Source organism: Chenopodium album, chromosome 7 (genome assembly GCF_948465745.1).
Source record: "Chenopodium album chromosome 7, dcCheAlbu1.1, whole genome shotgun sequence".
In the NCBI taxonomy this organism is placed as follows: domain Eukaryota; kingdom Viridiplantae; phylum Streptophyta; class Magnoliopsida; order Caryophyllales; family Amaranthaceae; genus Chenopodium; species Chenopodium album.
In genome coordinates, this window is record NC_137840.1 from 71,219,895 (window position 1) to 71,243,161 (window position 23,267).

General features: G+C 29.8%; 3 protein-coding genes across 4 annotated transcripts; 1 reads left to right on the forward strand and 2 right to left on the reverse strand.

The window, feature by feature from the left end:
• Positions 1-6,987: 6,987 nt before the first annotated feature.
• LOC145640617 (uncharacterized) lies at positions 6,988-7,725 on the reverse strand. Its single transcript, XM_081691869.1, has one exon. It carries the CDS (start codon positions 7,723-7,725, stop codon positions 6,988-6,990), a length of 738 nt encoding a protein of 245 aa, XP_081547995.1.
• Positions 7,726-12,344: 4,619 nt separating this feature from the next.
• On the forward strand, positions 12,345-16,319 carry LOC145638345 (uncharacterized). 2 transcript variants are annotated; one of them, XM_081689315.1, is made up of 11 exons: positions 12,345-12,666; positions 13,810-14,441; positions 14,571-14,615; positions 14,793-14,880; positions 14,956-15,002; positions 15,087-15,170; positions 15,248-15,361; positions 15,458-15,610; positions 15,716-15,825; positions 15,899-15,974; positions 16,052-16,319. In XM_081689315.1, exons 2-11 carry the CDS (start codon positions 13,818-13,820, stop codon positions 16,169-16,171), a joined length of 1,461 nt encoding a protein of 486 aa, XP_081545441.1. In that variant the 5' UTR covers positions 12,345-12,666; positions 13,810-13,817; the 3' UTR covers positions 16,172-16,319. The 2 variants fall into 2 exon arrangements, with proteins under 2 accessions (XP_081545441.1, XP_081545440.1); XM_081689314.1 differs by having other exon boundaries at positions 14,793-15,002.
• A 965-nt stretch (positions 16,320-17,284) lies between these two features.
• Positions 17,285-21,336, reverse strand: LOC145640618 (protein FAR1-RELATED SEQUENCE 5-like). Its single transcript, XM_081691870.1, has 5 exons — positions 20,873-21,336; positions 19,289-20,109; positions 18,467-18,775; positions 17,494-18,323; positions 17,285-17,365 (listed from the first exon to the last, which is right to left on the reverse strand). Exons 1-5 carry the CDS (start codon positions 21,334-21,336, stop codon positions 17,285-17,287), a joined length of 2,505 nt encoding a protein of 834 aa, XP_081547996.1.
• Positions 21,337-23,267: the final 1,931 nt, after the last annotated feature.

Here is a 23,267-nt window from a genome sequence, read left to right on the forward strand (position 1 = left end):
GACCTTTTTCACCAAACTCAATTGTAAATTATACCAAAATTAATTTATTAGTAGTATCAAGATTGTAATTTAGCTAGTCTATCTAACTTTCAGTAGTGACATTATTAGTAGATTTTTCATAAGTATAATATAAAGGCTACCATGCCTAAAGCCTATAGCGAGGTGAAAATTCGTCCATTGACAACATAAATTAGCAATTCTACCTCTGGATAATAAATTTCGTCTCTCACACTTATTACGAAGTAGTTTATAAAGAATTTAGTATTGTTAAAAAAAATATCGCAATATGATTTATTATCCAGAGAAGAAGTATAACTAATTATTAAAGGTATTGAGCATTACATAATAGTGTAAATTGAAAATTTATGGTACAGCCGTACAGGTAGATTTCATTGCCCCTTCCAATGATTGAAGCTGGAAATGAGTTGTATCGTACATGATGGTGCATGGCCTGTCCATTTGAACATATCCAATTTGATACAGACAATTGTTTGATATTATTTCAAAACATAATTGATCTAGGTAAAAATAATACTCCGTAATAATAATTAACACGTGAGATCTTGTTAGATTTAGCACGTAAGTACAATATATCTGATACCACAATTAAAATACATGGTTTGTACAGTTAAAACTATTTAAATAAACCGAGTAGAACAAAGTTTAACACTCTAATTACATTCTAGAGGAAACATAAACAATCATTAGAGAATTCACTTAAAGAAAAGTAAAAGTACCATAGGAAAATCTAATAAGTACAAAACAAAGACAAGAACATAAAATTCAAACAACCAAATTAAAATTCTAGATTTCTTGACACTTGTAATGTAAATTGGATAGTTCCTTTCCTAAAATATAAGGGCCAAGTACCTAAAAAATAAGGGCACGATCTATTAATTAATTTAATTTAATTAAATAAATAATTTAAATATCCTTTTATAGACTTATTAGACTCTAGGGAAGGTTCACTCGGCTTTTTCCCCTGTTTTTATCGTTTAAAACAATATTTAAAAACAAACCAAAATGCCAACTCTTTCTCTTTGTGATTAATTATCAAAATTATGGATCATATGATTGTTCAAAAGGGTAGTGTAACAACCACCACACCCACAAATATTGGTAGCAAATTACAACTTTGGATAAGCATTACACCCTACATGCATATTTTTACAAATATACTTGTAATTATTAAACTATATAATATAAAGTTCATTATGATTCCATATAATTGGACGGTCCACATTTTTTGTTTACTAAATTTTTTTGGTTAAGTGCACGAGTTCATAGTTTGATTGTCTGACATGTGTACTTTGAACAAACAGTTTACCCAATTGGTTTGTTTATGTTTGGTGTCTTAGAAATGGTCCTCTCTTATTGCTACTTGTAACATCAGGGTATATAGTTCAGTTCTTGTAGTAAGTTTGATTTAATTTTATGCTAAAGAATATTTTGCACTGTTGACCTATTGTTGTACAAAAAGTTACAAACCACCTTCTATCTAATTTTTGAGGTGATTTTTTTTAGAGGGTGATTGATCATGGACGACCATATAACTTGGATAAAGAAAAACTATAGTATTCTGTATCAAATATCAAAACTAATACGTTAATAGTTGGTTGTAACAAAATACAAGTAGTAATTAATGGAACACAAAATAATTATTATTTGAAAGTAGCGCCTATTTGGATTGTTTGTTGTTAGGTCTTAGCTTCTCAATATATTTAATGTGAGGCAGAATCTAGCTTGGATGTGGCAATCAAAGGTCATTACATAGGCCGGGATATGTAAGGTGGTGAATCATTTTATGCCTTAGTTTTGGATTCTTAAGATCATACACGATTATACTATCAATTAGTTTAATGTGATAAATAATTTAACATTACTGATTTGTAATGGGGTTGAGTCATGCAATAAAAGTTAGGATTGTGTAATATATAGAGTAATAATGCTACCTATTGACTATTGTTACTAAATTCATTGTTGTAAATTTCTTGCATTAAACTAAATCTTATCCAAACTTAATTTTCAGCTTTAGCTAGTCTTTCAAATATCCAAATATTGAATCTTAAATAAATTTAAAAATTATTTCATAATATAATTTGTCACTCTTTATACTACTATACTGAGTACTTGTTTGGTTGACAAATTCCCATGTCAACTAAACAAGGTCTAAGATTAGTAAGATTTTATGGTGAAAGGAAAGAAGTATTAGAACTCAACTCACAATTGTGCCAAATATCTTTTGACAATAATTTTCAAAAGTAAAATAAAATCAGAAGTTGACACCACCAGGCACCAGTCCACTAGATCATAAACTATAGGGTTGAGTTTCTCAATTCTTTTCAAAAGAATAAATTAAAGCTACAGCACTAATAAATTAGGTTTAGTATTCTTATTAAAATTAATTTAATATCAAGCATTTAGGGGCAAAAAACAAGAGGAAGAATCTATACGTCTAGTCAGAAAAAAAAAAAAAAAAAAAATCAAAAAAGTTGTTTCCCTTCTTCAAATTTTACTATGTTTAATCATCCACTAATTTTAAAAAATTACTTCAATTTTAATTAAATTATATTTTTTTAAAATATATATATTGAAAAAAGGTCTATTTATTGGTGTGCATTAAATGAAAATAAAAAACGAAATTAAAATAATAATCTAAAAGACAAAGTGGGGTCAAACTTATCTTTGTGATTAAGATAAATTTAGCAGTTTTTAGACTGCAAAAAGGACTCTAATTGTGCTAATTAAGTACGTAGTTGACTGAAAAAATATAAATAAAAAATGAACAAAAGACTACTCGAGAATATAAATTAGGTTATATAATATGGTTCTTTTGTGCATGAATATTACATTATTACGTGTATGTTTGTTGCAATCTTTGCTTAGATATATATACGCACTTTATTTAATGCCCAAATGCTGCCAAGAAAACTAAGTTTAGTGCCTAAAACAGAATATAAGCATGTTTTATGAAAGTGACAATCATACAAAACATGAAACAAAATTGATAAGAGGCTAGGGAGCCATTGATTTTGAGAAGGTAGTATAATTATCAAATACGAAATACCATAAAATAGCTAATTAGCTATTATTCCTTCCGTTTCTAGCTAAATAAACAACCACACAAAACCCTGTCCTAAATAAACAAAGTTGATAAGGAACCATGATATCATCAATATCTAATTTGTGTATGCTTCCTTAAAAACCATAAATTGTGTATGCTTCATTCTAATATTCAAATATTGTCAATGTGCAAGTTTGATTTATAATAATAATTGTCATCTTTAATATAGATCTAACAATTTACTTGATACAAGTAAAGAAAGAGAGTACATATTCTAAAAGTCAAAGTGAAATTACTAAGGGCATGTTCACATTTACTTAATTTCTATTCAATTAAGTTCAGTTCAGCTCCAATTAGTTTAGTTTAGTTCAGTTCAGTTCAGCTCCAATTAGTTCAATTCAGTTCAGCTCCTAATTTCCCTCTCTCATAAAATATTAATTTCAGCTCGATCAGTTCAGTTCAGTTTCAATCATTTCAATTCAGTTCAGTTCAGCTCCAATCGGTTCAGTTCAGTAAATGTGAACAAACCCTTAATTATATAATAAGAATAGGGTCTGTTCTCTTACGTTGAAATTCAGTTCAGTTCAGTTCAGCTCCTAATTTCCTTCTCTTATAAAATATTCAGTTCAGTTCAATTCAGCTCAATTCAGTTCAGTTCAGTTCAGTTCAGTTCAGTTTAGCTCAATTCAGTTCAGTTCAGTTCAGTTTAGTCAATGAGAACATGCCCTTTTAATAGCTCAATAGCTTGTAACCAATATTGAATTATTGATGTGTGTTTTTTTTCTTTTGTATTTTTTTTTCTCTTTTTTGTTTTGGAAATTTTGCATACCCTTCTAGAAATATCAATATAAGTACTAAATTCCTACCAGTAATTCCCAATTCTATAAGAATCCAACTACCAATCTATCAAAATCAATGCACATATGCACTTGTTATGTTTTGTTGTAAGATGCCTCACCCTTTGGTAGCTTAGTATAATATGCCCAAGAATTTGAGGAAAATCTCATAAGTGAAACTTTTTATGGGATTTGATAGAAACATGTCTAAGTTGAGATATATAAGAACAATAAATAACCCGCCTTTTAAATAAGATTTGAAATATATTGGTCAAACTCCACTACAATTTGAACAATTATATTTCACCTCTAATATGAATTTTTTATGTTCAACACTTTAATTAACTAGCCTTTTTCAAATTAAAAACTTAATAATGTTTCGTACTTGCACAAAAATAAAAGAAAGATGCTAAATCATGAACATAAAGTAAAGATAAATGGATAAAAACACAAGAAGAAAGGTTCTTCAAAAAAAACTAACCACCTCTAACAAGAAGCACTAGTAGTATAAATAATAAAGTACAAATAAAAAAGATAGAAGAGAATCCATCCCTTCACATTCGTTTCAACCAACCCCACATCAAAGGAACTGTCTGTTGGCTGTTGAACTCTCCTACCTAAATATCACTTCCTATATATTTTTTTTCTTTCTTTCTTTCTTTTTTTTTTTTTTTTTTTTTTTTTTTTTTTTGTGCTTTCTAAAATGGAGTACAAAAACAAAGACCTACACAAAAGACAAAACAAATTAATGAAATAATAATACTACCTCCGTTTCATATTATTTACAACGATTTGACATAAAGTGGAGAGGAAAAATGTCTTATCATTGCAAATAATATAAATCGCAGGTAGTACAACTAAAAAAAGTAATTCGTATGTGAACAATATTGTCCCTACTAAGGAACAATTTTCTAACTTTAAGGACAAATTTCAAAGCATTTGGATTTCTCCTCACTGTTTATACTTCAGCTATATAATCAACAATACTTAGCCCCTCGTTCGGGACTAGTAGTAGACTAGTAGTAGTGTAGTACTATATCTTTAATTAATTTTGAAGGAAGTTAGATAATTGTCAATATATTCAGCTATATAGCACCAATGTATACTTGATTACCACTAATTACCGTTGGTAATTGATCTTAAGGTAAACTTAAGAGTGTTAGACATTTGTCAATTAGTTAGTTATTAGATTGTAGTATTATGAATTATGCTAAAGAGAAAAAAAAAAACTAATTTTTTTTTCCATTGATTGTTCGTCTTCTCTTTTACCATAGGAGTTCAATTTTGAAATACGTACGAATGATAATACAATTGTTTAAATTTTTCCCAAAAAAAAAAAAAGAATTGAATCATTTACTTGGGCTACTAAAAAATAATACTTTGTAGAATTTTATTTGGTCCCCAAAATAATATTCGATTTCAATTCATACATGCATGTTAGTAATTTAATCTCTTGTTCATATATTACGAGTATTGTAAGACTTTACAATTGCATACGTAAAGAATAGAAAGCTTCATTCTAATTCTATAGGAAAAGATGAAGAAGAAATTGCATCATCAAATATATGCCTTTGGGCTTTGTGGATTAGGTATCCAAAGAATTATGCCTTCTATCCAAAAGCCCAACAATTTATTGGTTTACTTGGCAAGCATAACAAGTTAACAACTACGGAGTAGTAAATTAGAATAAGAATAAAAATAAAATAATATCTCAAATGTTGGACGAATTAATAAGTTTCCTTAAAACATCAGAAGAATCTATAGGAAACATAATTTGTGGAGGTAATAATTCTGTAATTTCTAGATTAACTTATTGATCTATGCTTTTAAGTACAAGAATATGTTCCAAAGTTTATCCATAAACTCAAGTGGCAACGCATCTTATTGATGTCTATTTTGTCCAATTCTAATGCTGGATTCCTTCATTTTAAAAATTGTTTTACCAGTATTTTATTTTTATCCTAGCTAATTTAGTTGAACCAACACTTAGCGCCTCTAGCTAATTAATTCAAGCTCGAGTCAGGCAACTAAAGTGTGGTGGAAGTGGAACCTATGTACTCTCATAAAATATTCAGTTTAGTTCAGTTCTGCTCTAATCAGTTTAAATTTATTAAGCTCAGTTCAATAAATGTGAATAGGTAAGACAGTAAGAGTGGAACCTCAAATAAGTAAAGTGATGATATGTTCCAACATTTTATTCATTAACCTAGGCTCATACTCATTTATGTTATAATCTATCATAATTCATAAAGGCTTTTAACCTTTTTGAGTAGTCTGGGATTGTGCTCAAAAACATTATTTATTTATTTTATTACTTTTTTTTCATTCATTGTTGCACTGCCAATTAACCATTACAGTTTTGTTTTGCACAAACAAATGCAAAACTTTGCCATTACCAGATCACATTACACATACAGGATATCTTAAAGGTGTGAAAAAAGGCTTTATTTGTGCTTAAACTTAAGATCTAAATTGTAAGATTATTATATTTACTAAATGAATGAACTTAACAAAATCTCCCTAGAATAATCTTTTTGTTCTGAAAATGTTTGACAGTAAATAATTATTTACTAATTACTTGAGCTATAAGGTATGGTAAAAATGTAAGATCCACGTTAATTTTTATTTTTTCAATTATCAATTTGTTATATACTGAGTAGTTATTTTAATTAAAATTACGGAGCCGAAACATTGAAAAAAAAACATAATCCGACAGAAAAAGTTGGATAATTAGAAATTTATACTGTAAAACACCATTAAAGTTCATAACAACATAACTTCAACAACAAGTTTGCTAATAACAGTAATTATTATTAATATTATTATAGTGGTCGTAGTTACATTAACACTAATAGTAGAAGTATGTCTCAGATTTGTACTACTACTCTTCAACTAAAACTGTACATTCATCCAAAATAAAAATCACGCACTACAATTTCTGATAGTAAAGTGTCAAAAAAATAACACTTCCTATCATACTCTGTTTTTCCTCTGTTTTCTCTAATCTTTCTCACAGAGTAATTAACATAATCATCAATTTATCACTATTAATCATTATTTAATTACTCATAATTACCGTAATTATGCTTAATTACTCAAAACAACCGCCAATTTCTCTTCTCGTAAAAACTTCTGCTGTTTCTGAATAAACGCTTCAACTTTCCTGTTGAATTCTTCGTTACTCAATTCATCCTCTTCAAACCTCCGATTAATCACCGGCGATTCCTCGATTTTCCGGCGAACTTCCGTTTCTGATCGCCGGAGTTCTTTCTTCTCCTCCTTTACAACAACCATTTCCGAAGTCGATTTCGTCCTTCGGTACACTTTCTCCTCCGATTCTCTCTCCTCCGCCGCCGGAACCACCGCCGGAACTTCGCTAACGATCTTCTCCGTCACGCCGGAGATTCCGCCGTCGACATTAGCAGACTCATTTCTTTCGCCGGAGATTCCGATTTCGACATTAACGGACTCAATTTTGGCGCCGGATAATTCCTCTTCGGTTTGATCGGAGGTTCTCTTCTCGGAGGAAGACTTGGCGAAGAGAGTGATGATAATGACGTTTCCGATGAGAAATACAAAGTGAGGACAAAAGAGGAGAGAGAAAATCCGGCGGAAAAAAGCGCCGGAAAATTCTATAACGGCAGGAAGATAGGAAGAAGTGAAGGAGAGAGAAAATGAGACGAACATAATCGCGACGATAACTTCAACAGTTCGAACAATGTTAGCGATCTTCTTGAAAGTTCTATATCGTCGCATCGCTTTCTCTTTCTCCATTTTAATGGTGTCGAATTCATGGTAGGAAGATGAAGATGATGATGACTCCATTGAATTTGAAATTGTTTTGAGGAGAGAGAAAATGGATTAGAATAACTGTGAAACGGTTTTGGTCTGAAGAAAAGTGGAGTTTGAGGAGAGAGAAAATGGTGAATTGGGGAAGAAGAGGAGAGAGAAAGAGAGTGGTAGTATTGAAGAATGGAGTTGTGGGGAATGGGGGGAATTTGCGGGTTTTTTATAGGGCTATCCATGGCATTTTAGGGTCCATGATTACAACTTTTTTTTTTTTTAAAAAAAAAAAAAAGTAAATGTAGTTTGTATGTGAGAATTTCATATTAGATGCCCTATAATGGAGGGATGTTAAAATGGATGCTTCCACACGTTATAATGTTAACAATTTTTTTTTTTTAAACCTTATAATAACAAATGATAGTACGTATTATTACTAGTTTACTACTACTACGACTATTAAAATCTACACGTAACAAGTAATACAATACATACACGATTTTTGAAAGTATAATTGTACTTTATGTGATAATGAATAAATGTAATTGATGAAATTTTGTGAAGTTACTAATTAGTGAGTAACAAATTTTATTTTTGTTTAATGAAGCATGTTAATTGATTTCTTTAAATTGGCGACCTTATTAAAACAAACCCACAAAATTTGGATATAAGGTTGTTTTATTCATGGAAGTACATTAATTATGAATAACAAGATTTTACATAAATGGTCATTCCATTTCCATTATTACTCACTACGAAATACTTAGGCCTGTTCACATTTACTTAATTTCAGTGCAGTTCGGTTCAGTTCAGCTCCAATCAGTTCAGTTCAGCTCTAATCAGTTCAGTTCAGTTCAGTTCAGCTCTTAATTTCCCTCTCTCATAAAATATTCATTTCAGCTCAATTCAGTTCAATTCAGTTCAGTTCAGCTCCAATCAGTTCAGTTCAGCTCCAATCAGTTCAGTTCAGTTCAGTTCAGCTCCAATCAGTTCAGTTCAGTTCAGCTCCAATTAGTTCAGTTCAGTTCAGTTCAGCTCAGTTCGGTAAATGTGAATAGGCCCTTAGTAGTCTGTACTATTTAGGGTTTTTGGCAGTCATTGGTGACGAATTTGTTTCAATGTAAAATTAGTCATACAAAAGTATATATTGATGTAGAAGAAATTTGTATCTAGATGTAAAGTACTTTCCTAGAACTTTAATCAACGATAGTTGTCATTCACGTCAAAGTAAAATTGCTCGTGAACTTACTGTGTTTCCATGAACAATTGTTGAACATATTAGAAATATAATAATATTGCGTAATTAACTCTAAAAAGTCGGTAATTATGATAGATAGTTTTTTTGTAGGGCAAATTAAAACAAAGAAGATAGAAACTCGATCATATATTGGGGTTGGGGGGGACTATTGCGTATTGTCAAAGTTTTAGTCAATACAAAAAGACGAAGCAGAGAGGAGAATAATTGTTTGTTTGGAATCTCCCTATTTTTATTTACTTCCCATAATTTTAATAAACGACAAAGATTCCTAGCATTACATTCATTAGACATTTCAACAACCTTAGCAAAGGTTTTATAAGGTCGACAAATTACTTGATGTAGCAATATCATTTCAAGTAAATTTCCTTGTTTGTAGATTGATTCTTGTATAAAGTCATATAACTTGTCTCATATAATTTAAGAGGTAGTAATTACTATGAGTACATAATAATTAACTAATACTTTTCTAATTGTCAATTAGAAAAGTATTGACAATCACAAAAGTATTAGGCAATCTTTTGACAAGCTAAGCAATCAAGAAAATACTAATTTGTATAATTTATACATGAAAATAAGGGATTAGAGGTTAAGCTAATGAAGCAAATGAACACCATACAGTAACATATAAGAAATGATATATAAACGAACATTTTTACCCATATTATTCTAACATAATTATTATTTAAAGAAAAGTTAATTATATACTAATTAACGCCGTCTCACTACTCTTCTTTGTACTAACATAAGAGAAATTGCCAAGAAAAGAGGGGAAAAGGGAAGAATAAGAAGAAGAAGACAGGAGCTAGTATTAGTTAGAAATAAGTTAAATTAATCCCTAGGCTTACGTTATTAGCCGGCAGGCTAATTAAAGCCTATATGGGGGCATGGTTGCTACTTGCTAGTGCTTCAAATCCTTTTCTTACAAGTGCGTTGCTATCAATACTTTGATCATATACCAAATTTATTATTCCGCACTCCATATAATAAGGGTCTGTTTTCATAAACTGAACTCGGCTGAACTGAACTAAAATAAATATTTTATAAGAGAAGGAAATTAGGAGCTGAACTGAACTGAACTGATTTGAACTGATTTGAACTGAACTGGAAATAAACGTATGAACAGGCCCTAAGATTATGTTAAACGCAATTATAAAGATTCAGTTGTCTATAAAATTTATATAGATCAATAGATTTTGTTTTAATAATTAAATATCAGTTAATAATCTTTCGATTACTAAGAATAATCAGATCAAAAAATTTATGTAAAGCATGTGTATTACATATATCCTAAACCAAACCGAAAAATGAAAATGTCTTACACTTTACAAATGTTACTATTGCACTCTTATACTCTTTATTGAGGAAATCCAACATCTATCTCACATAGGAAAAGGTAACACAAAATTTCTTGTAATGGCAAAACTGAGCTCGAGTACAACACTATTTGATTGCTACTATAAACCTTCCTTACTGATTAAAGACTTAATTAACCAATTCTTATAAATAAGACGATAAGATTTTTGTCCAATGGACAAACTTTTCGTAATGCCCCATTCCTTCTATTTTTGTTATATTTTGCAACTAAAAGATTAGAAATAAGTAACATAGATTATATAATTATGAAATAAAGTCCATAGTTTTAGTTCATGTATGTATAATTCAATGGCCGCTAGGCCCTATATACGCTTATCTTGTTTATATTCAAAATTCAGTGTACTTAGTACTATTATTTATTTGTAATGCATTATTATGATTTGGTCCATGATACTAAGATTAAACGATGATGTCAATGGAAATTGTAATAGTAATATACAAGAAAATTATATTTTTGAAAAAGATTATTTAACTATGTTAAGTGAACATTAGTTCATAGTAGTAGTATAGAGTAAATATCTAGCTTCAATTTTTTGTTTGTAAGACTTGGCTTCAATTATTGGGGGTTGGTTCGCAAATTTGTCATTCTTGAAAACCTTTAAATGACTCCTTTTCTTGGGATCAAAAGTCTCATCCTCGTAATAGAAGGTGAAATTTATAATTTTTTGTCTAACATGATAAAATGACAATGTAAGATATCTTGGACAATCTACAACATTATTATTGTTGATGTGGAAAATGATTTCTCCTATATTCGAGACAATCTCTCTTCACCATTGTTTTCGAGTTCGGAGACATTTTAAACTATTTCGTGTCCAATTATTGTCAGAATCGCGCCTCTTTCTATATTTTATTAATTGGTTCAGTTGTTTTAAAGATTTATTCTCTTCTTTTGTCGAAAAGGACAATGAATTAATTCAACCATTTTCTAAGGCCGCTAACTCATAACTTTCAAAGCATGTTTCATATCCCCGAACACTTTTTATTTCCTTATGGAAATAATTGTTGAAACAAGATATAAATTTGCTTCCTCACCAAGATCTTTTTACTGTTTGCATAGATACATAAATAATTGATCCATAAGAGGCCAATGGTAAGAGATGACCCAAGAACTTTAAAGAAGATTTATTTCCATACTCATGAAAAATACATGAGCTAGAAAAAAGTATCGAAACACCAAAGATTGAAACATATAATGTGTACAAAAAAGTTAGATAAAAATTGATACATTATTTACACGGTCAAATAATTAGAAACATTCAATTGGATTGGTTGGTTATGAATAAAAAGGGAAAAATTTAAATTGAGAATCCAACCAACAAATAATCTTGTTGTTCTACATTTTACCATGACAGATTCAGAGTTTGACACGTACAAATAACGCCCGTGCTACTACTCTTTATTCTTTTGGTCATCACGTGACACTGTTGCTCTGCCCTAACTAATTCGGACATAACCAATTATCTACTACTAATTGGAAATACTTGCCCCATTATAGAAGTTGTTTCGTAAATTAGGTATCTATATTTTTACATTAAGGTTTGATTTTTTTTGAAACATTGTTCTATATAAGTATCAAATGTAATGAGAAACCATTACTAAGGGTCTGTTCTCTTACGTTGAAATTCAGTTCAGTTCAGTTAAGTTCAGTTCAGCTCAGTTCAGTTCAGCTCATTTTAGTTAAGTTCAGTTCAATTCAGCTCCTAATATTCATTTCATTTCAGTTCAGTTAAGTTCAGTTAAGTTCAGTTCAGCTCAGTTCAGTTCAGTTCAGTTCGGCTCGGTTCAGTTCAGTTCAATTCAGCCGAGTTCAGTCAATGAGAACAGACCCTACATTTAACATTCTAGTTTTGTTCAAATTTAGATGTCAAAATTCTTAGTACAATATTCTCAATTGATTAGAAAGTCGTTTACAATATAATTCATTTTATTGTAATAATTAATTCTTAATAAAGGGTACGGTGTACATGTATAATCAACCTACGTGTTGAACATAATAATTAAGTGTAAGTGTGTTCTAAGATGGATGACTTTTGAGTGGCCACAATAAAATTGTGGCCATTGTATTAGATTAAATCACAGCCGTGTATATTTTTTGACTAATATAAACCGTTGATATAGTTGACTTTCTGATTTTATTTTTGGAGATCATTAATAAAAAAAAAAAGCATTAAAATTCAAACACGTTCTAATCCACTATCAGTCAGTTTCCATATTTCACAAAGTAGTTTTCTTTTTCCCTTTCTCTCCTGTTGATTGATTTCGGTACATTCCCCTAAATTTTGTGTTGCTTCAATTCAATTCTCATCCACTTTGCATGTCATCTCTTCAAATCGGTTGGAATTGATTCGGTAAGTTTAATCTATGTTGTATTATAGGCTATTTAACTCTTAAATTTGGATGAATTCATGATTTGAATAATGTTTTAAAGTATTGTTACTGTAGATTTTTATGATCTTGATGTTTTATAGCTCTTAATTTCACTTTTTCTGCATCAATTGTTCAATTGGGTGTTTAATTCTAATAGAATTTAAGTGATAATTTTTAAGGGTTTTTCTATGGTCTGGTTCAAGAGTTATCAATTGAATTTGAGTTTGATTAACAAGTAATTATTCCTCTTTCATTGGTTTTTATATGGTGAGTTTGATCTATGACAATGAGTTTTAAGCGTAAACTAGACGGGATTATGACTGCTTATATATGACTTTAATTTTCCTGCTTGAGGTGGGAATCTTTTTAGAAGAGGTATTAGGGGCGATGGTGAAATTTAAGGATATCTCTATATTTTGCATTGATGCAGCAGAGTTTTTTGTTTGTCCGCATATTCTGTAATACTCTTATACATTCCCGGTCGGTCTTGAGAACCAAGATAATAAGGGGAATTGGGTTTAATTTCGGTCGGTGGAGGGGGTGGGGGTGGGGGTGGGGGTGGGGGTGGCGGTGGAACATCATCACCTGCCATTGAAATTGGTTGTTAGAAACTTTGGCCTGATACCATGTAAAATTGTGATAAAGCTTTGGCTTGATTCTCATTAACATATGGCAAAGCCATTAAATAGAACAAGGCAGCATGATTCCTTAGTCGTATCAAACTAGGAAACATGATAGCTAAATATGATAGCTATGGAAACTAAATATCTAGAAGATAAAATATATTTTCCCAATCTAAATATTTCCTAAATATATCGTAATATACTGTGAGACTACTACATCATCGTCATTGTTTGAACAGTGTTATGAGTATAATCTATACTTTTGGGCTGAACTATGATTTCTCCTATCTATACATTTCACTGGAATTGCTACCAATATGATCAACTGCCAATAAATGATTGATTCAAATTAAAACCTTTGGATTAATAATTTGATGGTAGTATAGGCTTTGATATTTCTTCTCTGGTTCTTATAATTTTTAGTAGTATAGGCTTTGATATTTTTTCTTTGTTTCTTTTAATTTTTTATTTATGTTGTATGTGTATGTTAACGTCTTGCAGATTAGTCTATGACAATGAGACATAAGAGCATGAACAAACCTTCAACACAAAATACTGATAATGCAGAGAAATTTGATGGACGCTTAGAAAATATTGAAAAACTAGTCATCACTATAAATGAAAAATTTGATGGTCTTAAAAACAAGAAATGTACTCACAACCATCGTTTGATCATGTTGGAAAAGTCATTGATAATTTTGAAATCAAAATTCGATAAGTTATTTGGGAACTTTGTAAAGAGTAATGACTTTATAGAAAAAAAATCTTTAGTAGAACAACAAGAATTAATCTCAAAAGATAGTGGTGATAAGGATAAAGAACAAGTTGTTGATGAGGTATGCCAAAAAAACCTAACGTCTTCTACAAAATCTCCTTTTTTAAAGGATAATGTTGAAGATTTTAATCCAAAATATAATAAAAATTTGAATCTTAGGGATGAGCATAGTATTGGATTTGGAAAAAAGAAAAAAGGAATTCCATCAAGCCTTAAGAAAATCTCTTTTAATGAGCCTACCCTTTCTAGTGGTTTAATAACACTTAGAGATAGTCCTATTGTTGAAGTTGAATGTTCAAGAAAGAAAAAGCACAAGACGTCATCGCCTCCACCGAAATCAACTAGTGGACCAATGAAGGTAATGAACCACACCATTGTATGTATTTGTTATATTATGCATGCTTTTTTTTTTTTTTTTCCTTGACTACAATATGATAAGTGCATCAATTGCTTATTCATTTAATATATAAGAAATTGTTTTATATAGGACAAAATTGTTGAAGATTCAACACCAAGAAAAAAAATAAACAAGGTATGAAATAGTGGTATTTTTTCTATGGGATTGTAAATATAGTGTTGATGAAGGTATTATTAAGTGGTTTATATTTTTTTTGAGGGAAATTAAGTGGTTTATATAATTATATTATATGGAGTCATTCTTAATTATTTTTTTTGGGCTATTTGTAATTATTTTTTTGGCTTTTGGCAGTGCAATATGTCTACCAATTGTGCACGTCCTATCACACCTTTATACAAGGAATATTTGAAATATTTAAGTGTGGAAGAAGGAGAAATATGTGAGAGACTATATAATTATAACGATAGGATCCAAACTATTTATAGTTCTCATTGGACATCTATATTTTGGACAGTGGATGACGTTATATGCTTATATCCAGATTTAAGCATTCATGATTTTGTAAGTTTCTTACTTTTCCTTTTATTAAATTATAAGTCATTTGAATACAAGGTAACTAATTTTGGTCAGAAAAATGTAATGCAGCTTGTAGACCTGGTTGCATTTGATATGAGTTTGAGAGCAATCAAAATTCAATCACATAATTTATATTTACCTGCAGTATTCCAGGTATTAAATGTTTATTAATAATTGTTGATAAAGTTTGGACAATCACTTAAATATATTTTAACTTTGATATTATTCAGGGTCGAGTATTGGGTTATGACGTTTATAATGATGAGCCATATGAAACTGGTTTGGCACCTGTTATATCATTTTTGAAAAAAATTATTCCCAAAGACACTAGACATATTAAACAGGTATATATATTTTAATTGTTTTGTCTAAAAAAAACATACATTTTTTCACTGTTTTACAACTTTATTTTTATTGGATAATATTATATTTTGTTGTAGGTTTACTTTCCTATGTTAGAAAAGATAGATGGTCCGTTGTTATTGTCAACTTGTCATTGGTTCTTAGTTGTCATTCAAATAGAAGAGAAGAGATGTTATCTTTTAGACTCATTAGCGACCACAAATATTCGGAAAAACTTGGCTTTAGATTTGGTAAGTATTATGTGTTAAATATTGTTGACAATTAACCTAGGTTTATTATTATGATTACTATGTTTTTTTCAAATAAACTAATATTTTAATTAATTTGAGTACTAGCTAGCAAAAACCGCGAATTGCGTGGAAAGTGATCCACCGTTGAATCAAATATTTAAGGAAGTGACCTCGTTTGATATGGAAGTTTGTGATACGCAAAAACAAATGAATGGGTATGTGATAATATTTTCGCCTTGGTTATATTTTATGATCATCTCTTATAATTGCACAATTTATTTATTGTAGACATGATTCTGGGATGTTTATGATCAAGCATATGGAAGTAGATCATATTTCGCAATGGAGGAAAATTCAATACACAGTAAGCATATATTTTGTTGTAATTTTTGTAGTTAAAAAATGTTAATTTTGCTTTTTAATAAACATGTCACTTTGCAGACTGATCAGATGAGAGTGGAACGCTTGAAGTATCTTGTCAAGATTTTGAAAAGTGAATTCAATAATAAGCAAGACAAATCTAACATTGTTAAAGAGATTCTATGTGATATGCAAGCTTAATACTTCGTACATTACACTTGCTTTCATTTTAGTGGTATTTGTGATTGTTGTTATATACTTTTTATTTTTTTATTAAGGTTTGTAATTAAATTGCGTATTGCAATCAACTACCCTTACAACCTATGCATTACAGATTATTCATGTTGAATCACACCTAGTTGTTGTTTTGGATACTATGTGCACACATACTGATTATTGAGTACTAGCTAGGGAGTAAGGTTAGTGTACTTTTTTTTTTTTTTTTAATTTGTTTTTTTTTAAATTTTGATTGTAAAATTCAGTGGAGGTTTAGGAGTTATTCGTACTAATTATCTAATGCATGTCTATAGTCACACATGAAGACATCAAATTATCTAGGCAAGAGGAAAAAGTTTTTATTATCTAACTCTACAATTTTTGCTTTACAATTAGCTAAAGTGGAAAACAAAGAGGGGGGCTGATGACGTCAACTATCTAATGTTAAACCTTGAGTACCACCCTCTAGAATATTCAAATATTAGAGCAATTTTAAGCGTGAAAGAAATGTATCCCGTGTGGATTTTACGTAGTAAATTCAATCAAGGTTGTAACTTTTTAATATACTCCGTAAGACATTTCATCACATGGAACAAACTTGGAAAACTTGCTTTAAGTTAAAATAGAATATTTACTTCTGAAGTTGTTTTTATCATATTACAACTTATAGATAATTAAGTTTTGGGATATACGTACGACTTGCAAATATGGTGAAATAATTTCTCAAATAAATGTCAGCTTGGCTAGATTGTCACTAGAGCTCCATCAACAAATAAAAAAACTAGAACAAAATTATCCTTGAGTTTCCAACTCTAGAACCAATATAGGAAGTTGGTAAAGAAAATAAGAACTAGAACAAAATTATCCTTGAGTTTCTGCCACAAACTCTGAACTAATTAATGTATAGGAAAAAAAAAACAAGCAATGTAGCAAGTTTGTAAGGAAGATAAAAACTAAAACAAAATTATCCTTGAATGTCTGCCACAAACTCTAGAACTAATTAATAAATAGATTAAAAAAAAAATAATAAAAAAAAAAAAAAAAAAAAAGCAATGTAGAGCGTTTGTAACGAAAATAAAACTAGAACAAAAGCAAATTCTACCAAGTGTTCTTTGTTGGATGCCAATCATACTTTAGAGGGTTGTTCTCTAAATCAATCAAATCATATTCTTGTACATCCTGCAATATAAAGTAATGGACATATATAAATTTAATATACAAAAACTATAGTAAAAAAACTATATCAAATTCCATGTATAAATTTAGTAAAGAGGAGATAAATAAATAATCATACGTTTAAATTGTACCTGTTGTACTTGTCCCTCAACATATATCTTGGGCATGTACTCTGAAATAGCTGATAAATTAGTTCTAGTGTGTTGTGAATCGTCACTTGTTGACATAGACATAGTGTTGCAAGCATGCTGTGAAGAGGCATTATATGATTCAATGTCATTACTTGCACTTAGAGAGTCATCAGAATAGTCATCACTACTACCAAAATTTGACCCGGGTGATGGAGATATATTTGGGGCTTTTACACAAGTGCGTTTGTTGTGACCCGGTTTATGACATATTCCGCAAGTACGTTTTGATTTCTTCATTTTCCCCTTTACATTAACTACTACTTCCGGGTCACCAATGCCAATAGGGGTATTCTTATTATGGTTACCCTTTTTCTGAGTTGCTTCTTCGCCTTTTTGGAATTCAATCAATATCTTTGCATAATGATCCTTCATTTTATCATACATCTCTTGGTTTCTTGAAGCAAATCGATTTACTTTGGAGGAAAAACCATTCAAAGATAAAAACCTACTCATTTCTTGTGACTCGTCATTTTCAGTTGTTGTTGTTGTTGTTGTTGTTTCTCCTTCAATAACATTATCCTTAGCATGTTTTGTCCACCTCTTATATATACAACCAGCTGGTATTTGCTTCATTTTTGCATATTTCATCACTGCAAACATGTGTCGACATGGATATCCTATTGACTCCAATTTTAGGCAACAACAATACATAGTATCAAATTTATCATGTCGAATCACAAGGTATTGCCTGTCTTCTGCATCGACTTCATCTAACCAGTAAAAAATGGGTTGTTGATCACTTGTGGGGTTGTGTGATTCTTCTGCAACCTCTACGGGAACAACCATTACGTGGTATCAAATTTAGGCAACAATAATATAGTACATAGTATCAAATTTATCATGACGAATCACAAGGTATTGCTTATAATTTGAATCAACTTCATCTAACCAATAAAAATGGATTGTTGATTACCTGTGGACTCGGAAGATTCCTCTGCGACCTCTACGACAACAAACATTGCTTCGGCCTCCATCTCTTTGCATAAGATTTGATAAGACTTTCTGGTATATATTGATGCAGCATGTTTTTTGATATTGCAGAGTGTACCCGTCAAGACCGGTTCCGAATATAGCGTTGTGAAATCATCAGTTCCATTATCAAATCGCATATCTTTGATTGAAGCGTCAAAGAGTTGAACGAATCTGTAAAGCATTATTTTTTGATCTAATACTTTTTTCAATGTTCTATTCATCGACTCACAACGCTGCGTGCTCCGCATGCCTGAAAATATTTATGCTAATCTTTAAAGGAACGAATAGGTATCTATGAGCTAATTTTAGTAACTTTGTCTCAAAAAAAAAAAAAACTAAAAAATAAAAAAAAAAAATAAAAAAAATCTAATTTTATTAACCAATGCAGAAACTTGGTTATATTTGCTCCCAACTATTTATTCTGAAATTCAAGCGAAAAAAAACTAATGGCATAAGGAGTAAAGCAAAGGGTAGATTTAAGAAAAATTACATTAACTACTACTATCTAAACCTGAAAATTACATTTTTTTTTCGCTTGAATTTGATTACTTCATTTTCCCCTTTATGATTTTTTCATTTTCCTCTTTACATTAACTACTACTATCTAAATTACTATAATTAATGATAACAAAGAAAGTCAAATTCTAGAAACTTAAGCCCATTCTTTATTTAACCAAATTAAAAAGTTTCATCTCTAGACTACTAGAATTAATGATAAATTATAATATTCAACTAATTGGCCAAAGTAAGTGAAAAAAATTACCTGCAAAAAAATAACCGCGCATATAAGCTTCTGCCCATTTTTCTTTGTCTTCATACAATTGAGTCGCCCACTTTGAATTTTCAAGTTTAAATTTGGTTATGAGTTCTTTCCAAGCCTTTTCAAAATCATCCGGCACTCTGTATCTATCAAGACATCTTATAAAACAATTTCCAAATTCTTTTCCACCGTTTGACTTCACATTTCGCATTAAATGCCATAAGCATAACCTGTGCTTAGTGTTAGGGAGGACTTCTTTAATAGCATTAGCCATGGATTTATCACCATCTGTTAATACTGTTTTTGGTTTTAGTCCATCTCCTGCTTGAATTAGTTGTTCCAACACCCAAGTATAACTATCTTCCTTCTCATCAACGATAAGTGCACAACCAAATATTACTGTTCTCCGATTATTATTAACACCCACTAGTACTACAAATGGCTTATTGTAGACATTACATTTATATGTCGTATCAAAAGCTAGAACATGTCCATAGGTTTTATAATCCACCCTAGATGCTCCATCACACCAAAATAACTTTTCCAAATTATTAGATTTGCTACGAGTGTAAGAAATAAAAAAATTAGGATCGTACACCTTTTTACCTATCAAATATGCTAACACAGCTTCTGCATCCCCACCTTCAACTTCTTGTTGTCTAGTTCTTTCAACAAAATTATACAAATCTTGCTTCAAGAAAGTAAGTGCTTCATGTCCTCCTACTTGATTAACCATATGTCTCAATATATTGCTTTGATTGATTCCAGAATTGTACATTTGAGTAATTACAATTCTATCAGCATCTTTTATTATCCTATGAGACCTGCATAATATATTAAAATTGAAGGGTAGTACAATTTGATTTTTCCTTAAATGTAAGACAACTTATTGTAATTAAATTTAGTGTATCCAACATTGCCTTTGTTAAAAACATAATTTTTCCAATTCTCACAAATCTTTGATTACGTTAATATCAAATTCAAGTTAATTGAAAGAAGTACTACATAACTCAATTCCATATCAAATTCATAACATGAAGGCCAACTTATACAATGATTATTTGTTATTTTTTTATTTTTATTTTCTTTTTAAGTAGAATGATGAAAATTTTATAACTATCCATACTAAATTTGAACACCTATAATTGCAAATTATAAGTTCAAAGGATTCTCTCATCTCCATTAAAAACTAACATTCGATTATTGTTTATTATCAATGAACCTATATATATAAACCTAGTAGGCTAGTACTCTACGACATTATCTATTACTAGTTCCATAATTTTTGCATCAAGTTTATCAAAGAATGAATCATCCACCATTAAAGAAAACCAGTGAAAGGGAGGAAAAAAATTTAAAGAAGAAGATAAAATATGATGAAATTTATCTCTAATTTTTAAGAAACCAATCGACCAATTTTCTAGTATTTAAAAGTTTTTTTTTTTTTTTTTTTTTTTTTTTTTTCTATCTTATTAATTATTTTAATGATGTAATTTGAAAACTAAATAGATGGATACGATGAATTATATTAAATGGATGGTTGAGATTTACTCAGTTACAATATGAAATTTTTTTAATCAATCGTACCTGATATATGGCACATGCTTTGGATGCACTAGAGGGTGTGAATGTTCTCCAATGAAGTGATATACTTTCCAAATATTGTCACCTCTAATAAATTTGACTCGCATTTTTGCTTCACAATTAAATCGTGTTATTTTCTTCGGAATTTTCTTTCTTCCCTCTAAATTATCCCATTTGGCATCTCGACAACCTTGGGCTTCACATACAAATGGGCAAGAAGTTGGATGTCCGTCAACAGTACTATATCGTGGACTCCTTTTTCTAATGCCAAAACCCTTGATTTTTGCATAGATCGAATAAAATTCTTCACATGCTTCCAAGGAATGGAACTCCAATGATTTCATGTCTGTTTCGTCAAAATCCTTGAGAGGTTTTTTAAAAGAATCCCATGTATTCTCATCAAAAAAATAGTCAAGAGTCTTTTCACTTGATTCCACTGGCAAAGAAATTTCATTATCTTCATCCATGGTTTTTTTTTGAAAGAATTCATCCATGTTTTTGATTTGTTTAGATGGATTGTTATTTTAAGAGAGATGGATTTTTTAAAAAAATTTAAAATTTATATTTCAAAAAAACTGTAGATTTTTGGTTTTTTAAAATTCGAATATATATTTCATCCATGTGTATTTTTAAAATTTAAAAAAACTGTAGATTTTTTTCAAAATTATATATTTCAACGTTGTCTTTTTTTTTTTTTTTTTTGGTTTTTTATTTGGCAAAATTTCAACCTTTTTTTTTGTGTATATATATAATGATAAGAACAAGATTCCACTAACAGAAAGTGCTTAAACAAATAAACCCACTAACTTATAACTTATTTTGCCTCAATATACGTTGTTAATATTGAAAATAAAAACTCAAAGTTTATATGGCAGATAAATAATACTTCATTCATAAATTAAAGTATATTTTAATAGGTGTAATTTCCGTACCCCCATTACCTAATTCCTGGATCCGCCACTGCAGTATGTACTAGAAAAGGGGTCATTCTTTTCCTTTTTTTTTTATTGGAATATATCCGATTAATAGTAACATTAATACAATACATGTATAGTATGTGTTAAACAAAAAAATATATATATATAAAAAAAAACCTAGTTACACATCGTTTTATAATCAACAATGTAATTAAATAATTATTATCAAAAGAAAAAAAAAACGATACGGAGTATATATATAAATAAAAAATGTAATACAAATGCAATGTCTAAAAAATTGTAATACGGAGTACAAATTAAATGTCAAACGCTCTTTAAATGCGCTACTATAAATCTAATAATAGGAAATAAATTTCGCGATCCGCATCAAAAACCTTGACCTTCCATTTACTCTTACACGGCATGCCATTTGATGTGTTCTCCACTCTTTCCAAATGGAACAGCGTAATTATATTTTGAGTTCACCATTTTCACCATGATTTTAAGGCGTTCAACTCTAACTTCATCTCTCTACATAAAAAGGGGCATTCATACAATAGTTGTAATGAACATAAATACACCCACAAGGCCACAACATAATTCTCATGTAAATATATAAAATATACCGTTAACTTGATTTTGCTCCATTCTGACCGATTGGATGCTTCAATATACTTAATCATATATACGGGGCTTTCAATCCTACATAATAATAAAACATTATTTATATTTTTTATTTATTATAGTTTTTTAAGTAGAAATAAAACATTTATGAGATTAAATGCATATATATTATTTACCTGTGCTCTTGCTTATTGGTTATTGGAATTTCTATGTCAAAGTTCATCACGGTATCAAAAAATCGACCTACCCTTGGATCTTCGGTATAAATGAGATATGCTTTTTTCAACTATTTAAACGAAAATATTTTTTGTAAGTTCATACGATGATTGATAAGGCGTATCAAAAAAATAGACTTTGATGAAAAAGTATGGGAAGAAAACCTACAATTTCGTTAGTCAGCTGAATGGCTACATCAGTAGTATGTGATGAGTCCAATAGAAAATACAGTTTTTCCGCCATGTCAATAACAACTAAAAACCAATGACCATTGATGTAATCAAATATTGGAATGTAAACCTGTAATTAGACACATGTAACTAAAATGTAAAATCTATATATATATATTATATATATATATATATATATATATATATATATATATATATATATATATATATATATAAAAGCACCGTAACATTAAATTTTTTGTAGTACCTGTTGAATAGCAGATGTATCATTGGGAATATATTTATCACAAACTTCTCTTATAGTATGCACTTCATTTCGACGCATCTTTACTTGATTCATAACATTCACCTCAGTAACAAGACTCTATACGACAATAGGTTGCAAGCAAGATTTTAAATTAAAATAAATGAATGTAAGGTTAATGAGTTAAGTGGAAAAAATAAATGAAG